Source organism: Cynocephalus volans, chromosome 5 (genome assembly GCF_027409185.1).
Source record: "Cynocephalus volans isolate mCynVol1 chromosome 5, mCynVol1.pri, whole genome shotgun sequence".
Lineage (NCBI taxonomy): Eukaryota > Metazoa > Chordata > Mammalia > Dermoptera > Cynocephalidae > Cynocephalus > Cynocephalus volans.
In genome coordinates, this window is record NC_084464.1 from 4,109,921 (window position 1) to 4,127,013 (window position 17,093).

At 37.0% G+C, this 17,093-nt stretch overlaps 1 protein-coding gene across 3 annotated transcripts in view; it reads right to left on the reverse strand.

Annotated features, from left to right (window-relative positions):
* Nucleotides 1-17,093, reverse strand: part of EXOC2 (exocyst complex component 2) — a 204,394-nt gene that overhangs the window by 107,431 nt on the left and 79,870 nt on the right. For all 3 annotated transcript variants that reach the window (XM_063096552.1, XM_063096551.1, XM_063096553.1), the window contains one exon: nt 14,278-14,396. In XM_063096552.1, the coding sequence (XP_062952622.1) occupies nt 14,278-14,396 (119 nt within the window). The remainder of the gene's footprint in view (nt 1-14,277; nt 14,397-17,093) is intronic.

The following is a 17,093-nucleotide window of genomic DNA, read 5'->3' on the forward strand; positions in this document are numbered from 1 at the left end:
AGTCGTTCTTACTATGACAGATTTGGAGGATTCAACCCATTATTTTGGTTTGCTATAGAGTAAACCATGGTTTGTAACAAACCATGTGGTGGAACTGTGCATCATTTTAGAATGCATGTTCAGCAAAACTGGAGGGGGGTACCATGAACATAAAAATGAAGACAAGTCATTTTCTGCAAAACAACTGGTTGGTGCTAGGAAAGGAAGTCATAGAGTTCTGACTCTTCTCTTTCTTTTAAAGGAGTAGATTTATAACAAATTATTAAAGCATAAATCTTCTCTGACTTCTCCCTTAACACCGCACTTTACATTTAAATCCCCAATCCCATCAGTGCTTTCTTTGGGATGGGGGATTTTACTCCCTATTTCTACTCCTGATGGAAGCCACCAAGTCTGAACCCTTCTCACCTCGCACTGTTAATATTTCAGAAGAAATTCTCTTTATTGTCCTGGATAAATCTCACACTAAAATACTGCCTTCTTCTCACAAGCCTTCCAGAAAACCCTCAGCATAAATTATACACCAATATTTTCCAACCCAAAGTAAGCTGAGAATCAGGAAACAACTTTTCTAAAGTGGATCTCAAGCACCATGTTGCTAAAGGAGCTACTAAGGATGCTGGCTTCAGCGGAAAGACTTGCCTCGGCAGTCTGTGAAGATGAGCATTCAAACATCTCCAAAATAAACTGATTTCAGTGAACATTTACAGAGTATTTATAGTACCATACAGAGGACACTTAAATGTTCTCCCAACAAAATGTACCTTACAGTTTCTTGCCTTATCTGCTAACCTCCCACCTGAAAGGCCTCAGTCATCTTTCCTCTTCATCTACTGAACTGCTCATCCTTAAACATACAACTTGAATTATAGCTATTGCACAAAGTCACCTCTTATTGTTCCAGCTAAGAGTGTTAATCTGTCTTCTCTGCCCTGTCATAACAGTTAGAATGTACACATGCAGTTGACTTTACATTCTACCTTCTGCTGTTCATTAACAGTTACATATTGCCTGTTTCCAAAACAGACCACCAGCTTCTTGGGGATAACAACTAAATATTATAACCCCATATTCCCCACAGTCATTTGACCTTCCACAAACAACTCCCTCAATATATGAGTGATGGGTACTAAATTATTCACTAACAAAAATTCACTAAGATCTATCTGTGTTCCTTATTTTACTTTTATTTATTTATTTATTTTTTTTTTTTCTTAGTGGCTGGCCTGTATGGGAAACTGAACCCTTGACCTTGGTGTTACAAGGCCAAACTCTAACCAACTGAGCTACCAGGCCAGCCCATATTCCTTATTTTATAAAAACAATTTTTAAAGCTTATGGATTTGTTTTCAAGTGCTAAGATAAAACACTTAAAACTAAAATAATAATTTCATGCCACTGATAATGGTAGCTACTCAATAGCATTTAACAAGTATTTATTGAGCACCTTCTCCATGCCAGAAACCATAGGCCCTGGAGATAAGGTGATGAATACAACAGATAAGCCCTGCTATCAAGGTATTTACATTCTGGTGGTGGAGGTAGAAAATAAACCAGTAAATAAACAAACCATAAAAACAAGCAAAAAGTGCTAGGGAGAGAGATGAAAGGAGTGACAGAACAGAGTGACTGATCTGATGGACCCTGCTACCATGGGCTACCTTGCATGATACAACATCAAGCTATCTCCTTGGAGCCTCACAAGTTCCACATGGTAGGTTTTAGAGAAATAGAAATTAAATCATTTGAACAGATTTTTTAGTGGAATACAATTTTTTGAAGACCTATTATGTTTTGGCTACTATGCTTAAATGCTGTACATGCATTTCTTCTTTGGAAAATATTACATTCAAGATAAGAAGATTTGTATAATCCAATGTGTTTATAACAAAAAATAAGTGATATGTGATAATACAGAGTAAAAAAAATATATAAACAGTGAAGAAATAATATTTTGTAATTGACTTTTTTTATATTAAAGAAGTTTATGAGTAGAAGTTTTAATGATTTAAGGCATTTTCCTTTTAAGTTTATATAGTTGTCTCTGCTATTAATAGGAAATTAGTATCAAAATAGGAATTTTCTGACATACTTAAAAGGAAACATAAAAGGACCCAAACTTGGCATCACATTAAAACATATATAAAAATTTATAATTTATATTAAAAAGTATATTTAAAAAGTACAAAAAGAGAATTCTTTAATTTAAAATGTTATATGTTACTCTTTAAGGTTTCAAGACTATAAATTTATGACTGAGAAATCATAGTTTCCTAGTTTCTTGAAAAAATATTATATACCATCCCTACAAATAATTCGATTATCATTGCTTAAACAAATCCCCAGAAAAAGTTTTTCCTCCTAACTGGTATTTTTACAACTTTAATTTAAAAGGTTTAATATTAAATCATTTATATAATTTTAGTAAATCTTTCATTTTAAACTGTTAAGGGTGATTTATCTTTTCCTTTAATAACAGAAACTGTATTAAGAATAAACTTTTGTTCTATTAGAAACCACATTATCAGTTTTCTATGATATCAGGAAAGGAATGTTAAACATTAACTAATTTCTTAACTGGCAGTCCAGCATTACTAGCAAATACAACCAGCAGCAGGGAGCTAGGACAGAGCATGCTCCCTCAGGACTAATCTGCATCTGGAATATATTTGTAAGACATATTTTTGCTGAGTGACCAGAAGGTAGCGCTTCACCACTGCAAACAAATGCTTAAGCCCTACAAGTTAACACTAGGCACTAATCTAAGAAATGTGTTTCTCTCCCTAACATTTTGCTCCTTTTTTTGTCAAAAAAAAAAAAAAAAAAGGTCTTAACGATGAGTTATTTTACAAGAAATTAGGAGGATTATGCTTTGAAGAGAAAATTAATGAAAACACCTTAAACATCAGTTGTCACAAATTAATTCACTATCAAGTATGAAAAAAAATTCTCAGACTCCTTTTAAACTTAAATTACATGACTTGGTATTTCCACCCCACAAATTACAAACAGGAAGTAATTTTGACAATAATAAGCATTACTATAAATGAACAAAGAACAAGATTTTTAAAAAAGATAATTTTGTAAAATATAAAGTCAGCAAAAGGCTTTAAAATATTTTACAAGAAATCAGCCTATTTTATCTCTTGACTGTTTTACTTCACAATATGATAGCAATATCTCACAATGTATTTAAGAGAAATATATATATATTATATAAAATATGGTTATAAATGAGAACACAGTAAAACTGTTATGAAAGTTTCGTTATACAGATCTGCTCATCACATGCAACTGAAAACAATGTTACTTAGTACAGGCATATTCTCTTTGAAAACCTAAACTGTCTGTCCCTTGGGATCCAGCCAGTGTTCAACTATATAGGCACAACTTCAGTTTTTCATTAGAATGCCAGCTTGCAAGGGAACCTTTTACAGGTGACAAAGACTAAAGTCTTTGTAAAATTGTGTTTGACTCTGTCCTTTTCAAACTAATACTGCATTAATATGAGTTCTGAGAGATCACCTGTTTTCGTGGCAGTAAATTTTCTCTATGAATGAACTATTCCTAGGACTTTTTATCTGGAGGAAATTTTTTAAAAGACTTTTGTCAAATAGGAAGTTATTACTTTTAACTTTGATGGAAAGGTTATGACTTTATGCCTTCACTTGGGACAATGCTTGCAAATTGCTCCCTGTGTGTAAAATTGTGGCAGGGATCATTTCCATGAAGGACTCTTACGGCTGCACAACTGCACAGGAGTCTGCAGAAGCTCATGAAGCCATAGTTCTGGGCTGTACATAAACCTTAAACATTAGGGCTTTACACTGTGCCATTTTTAAGGTCTTTTTTAGCTAAAATTCTGACTCTATGACTCAGTTTGGATCTGAAACTGAATCACCACTAAGAACAAAGTGAAGAATATGTTTATTCTGCTCACCACCTACCCCTTCAGTTTAGGACACTGAGTGTGGTGTTATCCAAATGCATAAAAAGTCTGCCTCTACACACAGAGCAAATGTGAAAATTAGACACTAAGAGGAAACCATATCACAAATATATTAAAGGCAACCAGAAAAAGGAACAGAGAGAACTTTACCAGAATTTTATAACAAGTGTTATGGACTTTACAGCTTAGCTGTTTTAAAGACACTAAGCACAGTAACCAATAAATATGCCCAAATGAATAAGCTTATAAGATCAAAATTATTTGGCTATAATCTGTCAACGTTATCTGAGGAATAATTACAGGGTGAAGATTACTCTGAAGGCAAAATTGCAAATAGACACACAACCCTATAGCATGAGAAATCGCCATTATAGTATCTTTTTTTTTTTTTTTTGACCGGTAAGGGGATCGCAATTCCCGGCCGGTGTGGTCCGCACCACGCTCAACCAGTGAGCGCACCAGCCACCTCTATATAGGATCCGAACCCACAGCCTCGGCACTACCAGCACCGCACTCTCCCGAGTGAGCCGCGGGGGAGTATTTCTAGTTCTATAATTTTATGTGGTGTTTGTAGGAAAAATGGTATAAACAAAATTCTATAAGTAAATATTCTTAGGGTCTAGCTATATCTTTTAACTTTCACAAAGTAGCGTGTGAGTTACCATTTTATCAATATATCAATAAAAAGATATGCATCTTATCTACAAATGCTTGGAAGAAGCATCCTAGAAGAAAAAAAAATCCTCTAAACACTTAACACTAAAAAAGAAAAAACTAAGCTCTTAATTACTGGCAGTCAACAGTCAATATTTTATTTCTCCAGTTAAACAAAGTGTCTATAACATAGGCTAGCAAAATTCTCATAAGGAATCTTTTTTCTAATTGTGAGTATGCAGATATATTTAACAAATTATAAAAAATATAAAATTAGAAAAAGTTATTTTTGGAATACTATACTATATAAAAATAGAACAAATTTTGTTTTAATAAGAGAAAAACAGTTGGAAAATGTGTTATCAGAAGACACAGAAGTTATTCTCTTCCCAACACTAGTGAAACAATCCTTTTCATTTCACTAAAAGAATAAAAGCTGTACTGCAGAAATAATCAAAAGTTTAAAATGTATTACTTTTCTAGAAGAAAATAAATGTCAATCTTTCACAATTTGCTACTAACAAGTTGAAACATTTGCTATTTTTTCCCCAACTACTGTGGACTTTCTGCTAGATAAAAAGACTTTAGATTGGGAAAGATCTGTGAATCTCAAAAACTTAAGGGTTTATATTAAACTCTGAATCCTATGATGTTTCAAAAACTGATAAGGACTTTAAGAAGACTTTACAGAAGATGCTTATTATACTTAGAATTCCATAAGGCTTCTAGGAAACCTTATCATGTATCAATCAAATCCTTTCAACTCAAGCTGTGCAAGTCTTTCCTATTTTAAATGCAAATAGTAGTCAATATTTTTTCAAAAGACTCTACGCAACATAAAGGCAGAAGAGACCATTCTTAAGGGGAGCCTGCAGATGTGGAGCCAGGTGAATGAGTTTACTATACTTTTTCATCCTTCATGCCTCTTACAGCAGCTTTTCTCACTGTCTACGATGGCATAGGGAACACTGATCTATGGCCCAGTCTCTCAGAAAGGCGGCCGACTTCCTCACCGCCCTTAAGTACCTTTGAACACATTCCCCAAGCACAGCAGGCCCTTGTCCTGCACTGCAGCCTGACCACCCACTGTTGCTTGTTGACCAAACACGCAGAGACGGGAGCCTCCAGGACACAGGCAGGATGGGATTCCTTTCAAGCACACCACACAGAAGAATCTCAGCGCCAAAGCCGGGGGTGGGGCAGGCCTATGGAGGCAGAATTACAGATTCCTCATGATTTAGACCTGTGTCGACAGATAAAAATGCTCTTTTTGATCTTCTGATTCTAGAGAGAAAGATGTGTGTGTGTGTGGGGGGGGGGTCTTCAAAAAGTTCATGGAAAGACTGCATCATCTTTTAATTCTATTTTTTCAGGAATTTCTTGCAGTACCCTCATACATGTAAAGCTCTGACAGGGACATTTCTTCAATTCAAAGGGAATCATTTAATCCAATTAAACGAAGGGAGCCACAGTTAACATACCCCTGTTAACTCGCTCCACTGTGGACTCTCCTTAGCAGGTTTCAGGCAACATTTCTGATGTGTATTTCAACATCACTCACAATAGCCCAAAAAAGGAAACTTATTTTAAAAGCAAAACTACAGGTGTGAACTTTGAAGAAATATTTATTAGCTAACATTGGCTAGTTATGCAAGAAACATAGTTTGTAATAAGCAAGCTGGATAAGTGAATAACCAAAACATAATATTTATGCTTTTATTAAAGTCCTACACTTTCTAGTAGTTACATATATATTTACCTACAGAAAACATGCTTAGAATATATAAGTAAGAGAATTATATAATCTAAGCATGTTTTCTGTAGGTAAAATAGAATATAGAATTAAAATACTTGTAATAATATTTTTAAATTACCAAGTAACACTAGCATTCAATGTATGCTTGGCATTCATTGTCAAAATTTTTTTCTATTAAGGATAGAGAGGACAGATTTCGAAATGAAATGGCTCCCAGCTGCAAGAAGTCTTCTTCCATATGTAGTACACCACGGCAGAGGAAAAGAACCAGCTGCTAGGATAACAAATTGAAAAGGTCCTTTTGACACAGCCTTTTTGGCCTGTCTAATCTAAAAAAGACAGATTATTCATTGTAAGATGAATAGAATCTATTATAAAATAGAAGAAACAAGAAGAGAGACCTTAACCCAACTCTTAGGTATGATATTCAACAGCTGTTATTTCACTGTACAGGATCTACAAAAGAATGCTATGCAATTCCTAAAGTAAATCAAATTCTCAAGTTGTAGGTTACTGACTTTATTTTTTTAAAAAACTGCTTTCAATTACTAGTATTAATTATTAGTCTATTAGTCTTAATTTTACTTTGGAGGGTAAAATTGTCTTTACAATCAAAAAGCTATGATCTGTACTCAATATAAAACTGTTTATATAAACCTATTCTATTCACAAGCAACAGTGACAATTTCTAATGGTACACATTTCAAATTTAATTCATGGTATATTAAAACATCGAGTGGGTTTTTTCTCTTTCTGAAAAAAAGAACAACAGGGAAAGGAAAATCAGACTACGGCTTTGCTGGAGAGAAGACAATTTTGATTACAATCATAAACAGGTACTTTTCCTCTACTTCCCTGTCCAGAATCTACTTTCTCCTGTATATCTTTATAGCTTCTAAATCTTAAAGCAAGTAAAAAATCCCACTTAACATTTTACCTTCTACAGCCAATTTAAAAAATACTCTATTGCCACAACATGCAAAAGAGCAAGTGCACAGGTGAAGTTGCGCCGGACGCCAGCCACCAGCAGATGGACGTCCAGAGGCTCTTAGCTGCAGGGAAGGAAGATGGAAATCTCATTCACGGCTCGCATCTGTACTCGCTGCAGTTGGGCCTCTCCTCTTTCTTTTAAACCAATCTCTACCATTCTGGGTTCATGCTGTGATAAACATTCAGGAGAGAAACTGTTTTTCGAATCTCCTGAAAATAAACTCCATAAAAGAAATTTCCTAATGTACAACCACATCATAACAACTTTAAAATAAAAATTGTAATCTTACTAATAAATTTAACATATGTATAACAACACACACTTACTGTCTTTCTAACCATGGAAATATTTTTATAGTTCCATAGAAAATTCAATGAATCTGCTAACAGTTTCTATTGAAGGTTGCAATTTAATCTAGCACACAGGAAGTCTACCCAACCCTGCATCATGGTAATACCAGAATTACATGTATTGACCCCACTAATTAAAAAAAAAAAAAAAAAAAAACTTTATGAAATATGTACATAAAGATCACAGCTGTTTTTTTAATATAAAAATATATTGTTTAGCTATACTGTACAAATTCACAAAATTGTAGATAAATTGTAATAATATACTTTATGATCTTGAGTTGAAAATATGGCCTTTTTATATCTTAAGGTCTTATGAGAAACACTTTTATTTCTTTCAGCAAGTAATTAATAATCTGCTCAATGTTTGAAATGATTAAAAGGCTAGATATTTAGCTCACCTCTACTCTTAACAGTTCTCTTTCTATAATAGATCTACCACTAGATGACTCAGAATAAATCATTCGGGTGTGACATATCATCTCTAAGTTTTCAAAGAGAACCTGAGTACATATAAACGTATTTCCCTCTGTTGTGTGACTATTTTTAAGAATTTACTATTTGCTTAAGCTATGGTTACGATTCAAAATGTCCCTCTACTGAGCCCCAATTCTAACAGTCCTTTCAGGAAGTCCTATGAGCAGCCAGATGCCTTTTCCCTCAAGTTATCAGATATAGCCAGCTTATGTTTAAGAGTTAAAGTCAAACTCACTTTCAGAGCAAAGGAAAAAGACAACTTTGAAGGCCGTCTTTAAAAATCCTGTTTGAGAATGTCAGTAGAGGGTTAACCAAAGGCTTTTCCTGGCAGGAAACATGAAGACTTAAGTCTAACTTTGGACCTACTTTGCAGGAATTTTAAGAGAGGAACTGCACTTCTTACCAGGTGGTAAGAGTTTAGCATACGCACCGATCAAGGCATAGCACTGCTTGGAATACAGGGGAACAGAAGCAAAATGGCTAAACAGTTCAGGCTGGAAAAACACAACTTCCACCAGTATTTAAGCTTTCAAGATAAGTTTTTTAAATGTTAACCTTAGTTTATTCTTGTTTTTTTCCCGTCTTTTTCTTCCCTTAATAAAACCAAGAGAGGTACAGGGTTAGGACATGGAAGAGTACAGAATACTTAGGGATAAACAGCCTGGTGTGTTTCAGCACAATGGTAATCCCCTGTTCTGTGTCCTCATGTTATAATCCGAAGAGCACCATCTGGTAGGATCAGTGAATGTTTTTACTACACGAACTGAAATCCAGAGAAGGATCTAACGCAGTACTCACAAGAAATCATCAACCTTATGGCCACCTGTGCTGCCAAATGCTTCATCTACAAAAGAATCTTTCTTGGAAAAAGGCAGCTTTGTATGTAGGACCATGTCTCTGAAAATCTATCACCATCTTTGCTCAGGAAATTTTCTCTTAAGACCTCAAAACTAAATACAGTTAACATTTTTTCCCCAAATCATTATGCAAAGACTTTAAAAAATATATTTATATGTTAATTGGATTTCTCAGATTCAGGCATAAAGACAAGCTTTGCTTAAAAAGACATCAAGAATTATTTTCCCTTCAGAAATATTTATAGTTTACCCACTTAAAATTGTATTTGATTTCATGAAACTAAGTTTTAACAATTGTTTTGCCTGTGGATTTATTTAAACAACTACAGCCATTTCTCTTCTCCAGTGTTAATAGCTCAAGTGCAGGTATTATAACAGCATAATCTGTCAAAACTCACTTTCTTTAGAATGCAACAAGCTTTCATTTTGAAAGTAAGTTCTTGGGAATACTCAAATAAAAACTATGTAGCTTTATAACAAAGCAGTAGAAGAAATGTAGGCATTTTCTTTTTAGGGCAAGTTATTTCTCAGCGATTTCCTACAGCTGGAATATGAACTGCCTTTTCAAATGCTCTAGCCTTCAGCGGACAGCCACAGTCCATCCAAGGAAGCCAGCAAGTGCCACAGAAACACGTAAGTGTTCTGTCACTGAGCACAGGGGTCAGATCAAGACAGACGCTCCAGGTTCGAGACACAAGGTGGCAGCACTGGTCCCCTCAGTTCTGATGGGAACTGAGTGGGCATTCCTGGCACATTCTGCTCTCTCCTAGGGTCATCCTAGAGCATGGATCTCATTCGCCTCCATTTTGTCAATCTGTTGCTTCTCAGAGCATTTACTTATACAGAACATATAATTTTTCAGGTTAGTGAATAAGTCTACACAAAACTTCCTTAATAGAAGTTGCCTGTGCATAGCAGACCAGCATACAAAGGAGCAGGGACACGAGGCAGCTCGTGTGGTGTGCACAGTTCCAGGCACAGTTCTTTATGTGCCACCAACGCAGCCTGTCACGTGCCCACAGATGCTGGTTTGCTCTTGATAAAATATTTGCTCCAACAATGTAACACTAGGAGGTGCTGTGCAACCTGCTGTCCTAACTCACTGCTCTGGAGGGAGTGCGGCCTGGTGGCATGGGATATCTCAGGGTACGGAGAACTCGGGTCCAGCCCATGACTCCTCTGAAACACCTCCTTCACATGCGAAATAGTGCTCGAGTCATCAACTGAACTAGACGGTTTCCCACGTTTCTTCCAAATCTAAAATGTCACACCTATAAGATGTCCAACAGAAAGTCCAAATGATATTCAGTGAGGCTTCGTCCATATTACCTTACATTTATATATATTTAGGACAATCATAACATATACACTGAGAGTCCACTATCAACAACATTTGTTGACGACATAAAAGCAGAACTGTGCTTACTCTCAGCAATCTTACAATTAAGGCAAATATTTTATGTAAACACACCTGCACATACATATATATTACCTGTATATAATCACATTACTGGTAAAAATGTAGATAACGTGTATATTAAAGACTTAGCATGTGTCCAATGGCACATGCACATATTCGTGACAACAAAAAGAGAAACATCTCAGCGTACTGACCAAAGCAGGCCATATTTTACTAATGGCTGATTTTTCTTGTCCCAGGAAGCGTGCACCATCCACATTCACGCACGGCTGTCCTGTCCGTGCGCGACCACGCACATTTGCCTTTGCACTGAGTATCACTTAAAAAGCAATAGTATCAATGTACTTAGAAAGATACCAGAGAGATTAAACTGCTTCTGATTTCAAAACTTAGCAATATTTGACATTAAGAAGTTACTGATAATATTTTAGGTGATAACAATGGTATTTTGGTTATGGTTTTTAAAAAGAGTCCTTATCTCTGAAAATTGCATACTGAATTGATTATGGTGAAGTGATGTGACCGCTTCAGTATAATCCAGGTGAGGAGTGGGGAAAAGAGGGGGAGGGCACAGAAGAGATACGACTGGCTGTGAGCTGGTAACTGCTGAGGCTAAGGTGAGCACGTGTGGCCATAGATAACGTCCACACGGCAGGGAAGGAATCCATCGGGTAAAGCTATGGTTCTCTTTATCTTCAAGCAAGACCTTTGGTAATGGAATATTGGTTATCAGATATTTCAGGTAAAGATGTGACAATTATATAAAATTTTTTGGAATTTTTCCAATTTCAAAAAGTCTCTATCTTGTATTCATAACTTACACACACTTCCCAGAAATACAAATACTTTCATACCAGATTATTTATGCAGGTTGTTTCTTGTAAGCATAAGCAGGAAAATCCTTTGTCAGACCACATATTCTGTCTGTTTTCAGTGAATATGGTCACCATGTTTACTGCCATCTTTGGTAGAGGGGCTGACCAAGAGCACCTCAAGGTGTTTGGAACACTTCTCCATGCCTATCTAGGTCATTGATGGTCACCATTTAGGTTTAGTGGAGGTGTCGCCTTCTCTAGGAAATTTCCTTAGACATCTCCCCAACCAGACTGGGTCCTTCTGTTACATGTTGTCATAGAATTCTGTACTCCCTCCTTCACAACACTTTTCACTATTATAACTAAATACATACTTGAGCGATTTTTGAAATTATATGTCTCTCCTACTAGACGACAAGGTCCAAGAGGACTGCTCGCCCCTGCAATGCCAGCCCAAGCACAGTGTTGAGGCCGCTGTCAACCCTGGCTGCTCCTCGGTCACCTGGCGCCTGGATTCCACCTCCAGAACTCTAATGTAATTGGTATGGAGGAGTAGAGGTCAGAGGTTGACAGTCATTTAAAACCCCCTGGGGATACTGACTGGCAGTCAAGGTTGAGGGCACTACCAAACAGAGTATACTTAAAACTACTGGCCGAGTTGACAGAAGTATGTAAGGCACTCTGAAGTATTCCCAAAGACTGCAGCCTGTGTATATCACGTGCAATCATTGCCCTTTGCTAAAAGTATAAAACAATGACATTAATAGAAATTTTGACATGGAATCAATAAAGAGATATTTGGGTTTTCTTAAATATCAAGCATAAAAAAGAACACAATCAAACCTGCAAAGTACTCAATTCCAAGCCAACTAATTCATGGCAGAACTATGCCATAAGTAAGTCGGGTGTCCTCCCTGCTCTACTTCCTTCTGTCACTTCCCCTAGTCCTCCTGAGAACCCGGCAGGTGGCACTGCTACTTATTTTATGCCATGTACTTAGGAGAGCAGCCACTGGCACTGCATTTCCAAGGTGACCAAGGGAAGCCTGGTGCTGAGTCTGAAGAGCACCACTTCTACCTTCCCCTTCACCTTAGAAACCTTGCCGAACACTCCCTGCTTGTCAGTTTTGGGACATTCCGCCCTCCTGTTTCCCTCCTGCCCCTGTGACCACCTCTTCTTCGTCCCCTTTGCAGGTTCTCTTCTTCTCCTAGCCCCTTCAACATTGCTCCTGCTCCTCCTGATTCTGTTTGTCTTCTTTCTTCATCGTCTTGGGTGAATGCATCGACTCCCAGGGATCATCTGCGTGCAGACCACCCCCACATAGCTAGCTCTTTATATCCAACTACCTGCTGGATATCTCCACTCACACGCCAGACAACTCCCAATCAACCTGTCCAAACAAAAGAAGGGAAACCTCATTTTTCTCCCCTATGTTCCCTAACTCAATGGCACCATGATCCTAACTAGCTGCCCAGTCAAACATCAGGGAATCGCCCTTCATCCCTTCCCTTCCTCATTCTTCCATCATCTAGTCCTACCAACTCTATCTTCCAAACAGCCCTGGAACTGAGGTATTTCTCCACATTTCCACCAGCCCCGTGCTGGGTCAGATGCCTAAATCATCATGCCAGCCTCCTGACCAGCTTTGTTGCTCTAGTCTTGCTCTCGCTCATCCATCTACCACACACAAGCTGGAGTCATCCTGTTTTAAAAAGTAAGCCTGATTGTGTCCCCTGCTTAAAATCCTACAATGGCTCCCTGCCACCCTCTGGATAAAGTGCGAATCCCTCAAAGTGGCTATCAAAGTCCATCAGGTCCAGGGCCTCCTAAATCCATCCTCAATGCTCGCCGCTTTGGTCATGCCGTGAGCCCCTGCCATACAGAATGCAGGGGCCTCTTCTTGCTCGAAACCTAGACACGTTCTACCTTCTCTTCCTGGCATGCTCTTTAACTCTTTCCTCCTCTATTGTGACCAGCCAATACAGATATCCTTCAGATCTCAAAACAGATATCACTTCCTTCAGATCTCAGAATGTCACTTCCATGACCTTAAAACCATGAATCAGACAGATGCTGTTCCTAAGTGCCACCACGGCACTCGGAACTTCTCCAGTCTTAGAAAGTGGCATGTTGTATTCTAATAGTTTGTTATTTGTCTGTCTCCTCCACTACTTTGTAAGCTTGCATGAGCCAGGCCCTTGTCTGTCATATTGATTACTCTATCCTTAGCACCCAAATGTGTCTGGGGCATAGTACATTCTGTACTTGTTAAATGATAGAATCATATAAATAAAAGTCAACAAACCTGCATGCAAATGCAGCTCTGACTTCTTTCTTCAAACTTGCCTCAGGGCCTTTACACAGGTGCTTCCCTTCCTCAGGCTGGAGGCTGCCTGGTGAGCAATTCCTCATCCTTCCAGTTCTTACTGATTTGGAGCCTTCTCTAGGGCACCTTCCCCAACCAGCCATCTAAAGCATTCTCCTCACAGCTGCTGCCCTTCACAAGGCCCTGTTATTTTTCTTTTTATCACTTGTCTCTACTTTTTATTTGTTTAGTTATATGTTCTATGCCTTTCCCTTCCTGTGCCAGTAACTCCACAAGGCAAGGACTGTATCTACTTATCCCCACGGTCCATCCAGTACTTGGCACAGTGTCTGGTACATAGCACGGGCTCAACATATAGCTGATGAAACAGTGAGTGGACTAATGGTCACCAAGGACTAATATCATTTCTACAACATAATGTTGCCTCCCACAAAATCTTAACTGTTCCCTAATACAAACCTTTGTCGATCCCACTACTCAACCATAAAAACAGGCACAGTAAGAGTTTTCTCCCTTCCTTGTTCTGCCACTCACTTTTAGGCATAATGCTAACCAGTGAGGGCAGCGGGGGAAACAGATACCAAGAAAATTAGGTAATCGTTCCCTTAATCATTAAGCATTCCTAAAATGCATTAAAGTGACATGAATGCAAGACATAACAGATGGAGAGAGAAATCCTTGCCTTTCAGGTCTTTCACATAGCCCTCTTTGCAGTTGTGCATGAGTTGAAGGGTCCACTTGTGCTGGGCTCCAATACACTGCCAAGCAGGGTCACCAGGTGCATGAAGGTCGGACAGATACCTGAGAAAGCAAGTCCGAGATCGACAAAGTAAGCTTCCTCTGTTACAAACGAGGCCAAAAGGGAAAGCTAGCATATTTTAAAATCATTACTTAAAAAAAAAAAACTAAAACTTTATAAATAAGTAAAGCACTTGTCAATATTACTTTTTAATGTTCAGTTCTCAATAAAATATATTAAAATTTCTTTTCATGCAATTAAGAATGATAAAACTATTTTTTTAAAAAACCTCCTTGTAAAAAGCCAATTAAAAAGACAAAGACAACTTGCAGTGATTCTACCTACTTGGTGAGAACATTTCTTTATATTGACATTTAGTTCACAGACTGTTTCTACTCAGTTAGGAGTCATTATATTAAACACAGATGGGAGCCAGCAAAGGACACAGGATGGATAATTTTTAAAATTTCAGCTGTTTTTTTAATTCCTTTTTAGTATAAATACAGCCACTAGATGGCAGTGTGACACCATCTTCTACAAGGAGCTAAATCTGGGACAGCTTTCTGTACATGAACAGATTTATGACAACACGCACTTACCTCTAAAGTCTAAACTAATTCAAGACCGACTGAGAAAATATTTCTATAGAAAATGTGGCATAGATGGGTATTTTTCTTAGTTTTTAAATAGTTCTTAAAATATTTAAAGACATCTTTGTACATAAAATACCCAAACCCATATAGACAATTTAAATATAGTTCAGTTAAAAAAATGTCTTCAAATATTATTCAAGATTTGGCCCTTGGCCCTCACAAAATATATAAATATAGCAAGTCAAACCCAACTAAATCAACTCCAAAAGCATGTCCAAATGAATTTATTGTCTTAAAATTATTCTTAAATCATAAGGTGTTATCTGTTCTGGGGTTAAAGACTTTTGTTCAATGGTAAATTTTCACTCACGGTTACAAGCAGTGCTCTAGCCAAATATTAATCACTCAGGGACAGGCCTGTAGGCCTCATGCTTCCTTCCCACGTTTCTGCAGTAGTGCATATTTACTACTCAGACAGCTTCATTAGCAGTTAATTAGAGGAGAAACAAACCCATTTCATATTGTTAGTAACAATTGAAATGTTGAGAAAAAATGTGGCATCACAGAAACTATCCACCTGACACTGACCTTCTCAAGCTAAGGGGGAAGGCTAGTTTCTGGGGAGAGGCGGGCACTGACCCTCTGCAGGAGGGCCACTGAAAGCATGCGCACGGGCTGCCCTCCTTCCCCTGTGACCGTCTATAGGTTGTGAATAGGCTGCGTGTCCATGTCAAGGAAGCGACAGGTCCATTAAGAGGAAGAACTTTACTCATGTTAAGAAGCCACCTAGGACTCCTCACATATGAGAACAGCACCCTGAGAAGAAAACTACAGTCTAACAGATTTGCATGCAGCCTGGCATACAGAATTCATTTCAAAGCTTCCGAAATCCAATCTCATCATTCCTCTCACAGGTTTTCCTCTTTTATCATCTGGAATGTAAATATAATGAATTGTACATTGTGCCTATTCTTCCCAAAGAACATGTGACTTTATTCTTTCCTGCTGGGGATAATTTATTTCAGCATTCTCCCCAGATGGGCTTGTGTTGCCTCCAAATACTTCTGCAACACTGTCTCCTAACACTTCCACAGAACCCTCGGGTTCGGTATTAGTAGTAGAACACAGAAGCATTCTTTTAGGGAAGCTGCTTCCTTTTAATTTTTAAACGACTGAATAGGAATGTGCATGGTCCATTACAAGTGCTCTTTCTCTGGCAAATTGACAACAAACTTGTTTGCTTGGCAACTTTTTAAAATTATGTTTCTTCAGTATGTTAATTATGTCCTTGTAAAATTTAATAATAATCCTCTTTCTATCACCTCATAAATGGGCATTAATTTAGAGTTTTGTAATAATTTTATAAAGAAAGATAAAATTATTCCCTTAGAAATTCTAGAGAGTGTTAAAGTTCAAAAGTAGAACAATGTGTACTAGGCTCTTCCAATAAGTTTCCTCTTTTCTTTTAGTATGCAGCTTAAAATACGTAGTTTCGTTTCAAATATCTTTATTTAGAATGATATGTTATTGCTATTTCTTTTAAAACTGCATATTAAAGAACATTTTTTAAAAGGCTTTTTAGAGATATTTTTTTCTCTAAAGGAGGTCAAATGTTCTCATCACAGAGAAATGATAGTTCTGCGATGATGAATATGCTACTTACCCTGACTTGATCATTACACATTGTGTACATGTACTGAAATAAAACCCTGTAACCTCATAAATATGTACAATCAGTATGTGTCAATTAAAAAGTAAATAAATTCCTTTAAAAACAGATTGTCAGAGGTAAAAACAAGGTAAAGAATGTTAATTATCATTGACATAGGCTTAATATTTTAAAATTTAATAATTAAAAAGTTGTTAGTGATATTCTAACATCATTTTAAACAATAACTAGGGACAAGATCACACTAACATGAAAAGAAATATAACAAAGTTTTGTTTCATGCTAAAGCTAGTAATATATTGCCTGCCAATATCAAGATAGAATAAGGAAAGTGAAAATAATCAGGAAGTTTTTAATTAGATAAAATACTAAAAAGTAAAACAATCTAGCAGTATTCTAATTTCCACTCTTAACATGCATAACTTGGATTATGTAAGAAAATGAATACAAATGTATTTTGTTGATGATCAAGCTATCTCTATCCCCACTTGGTGTTC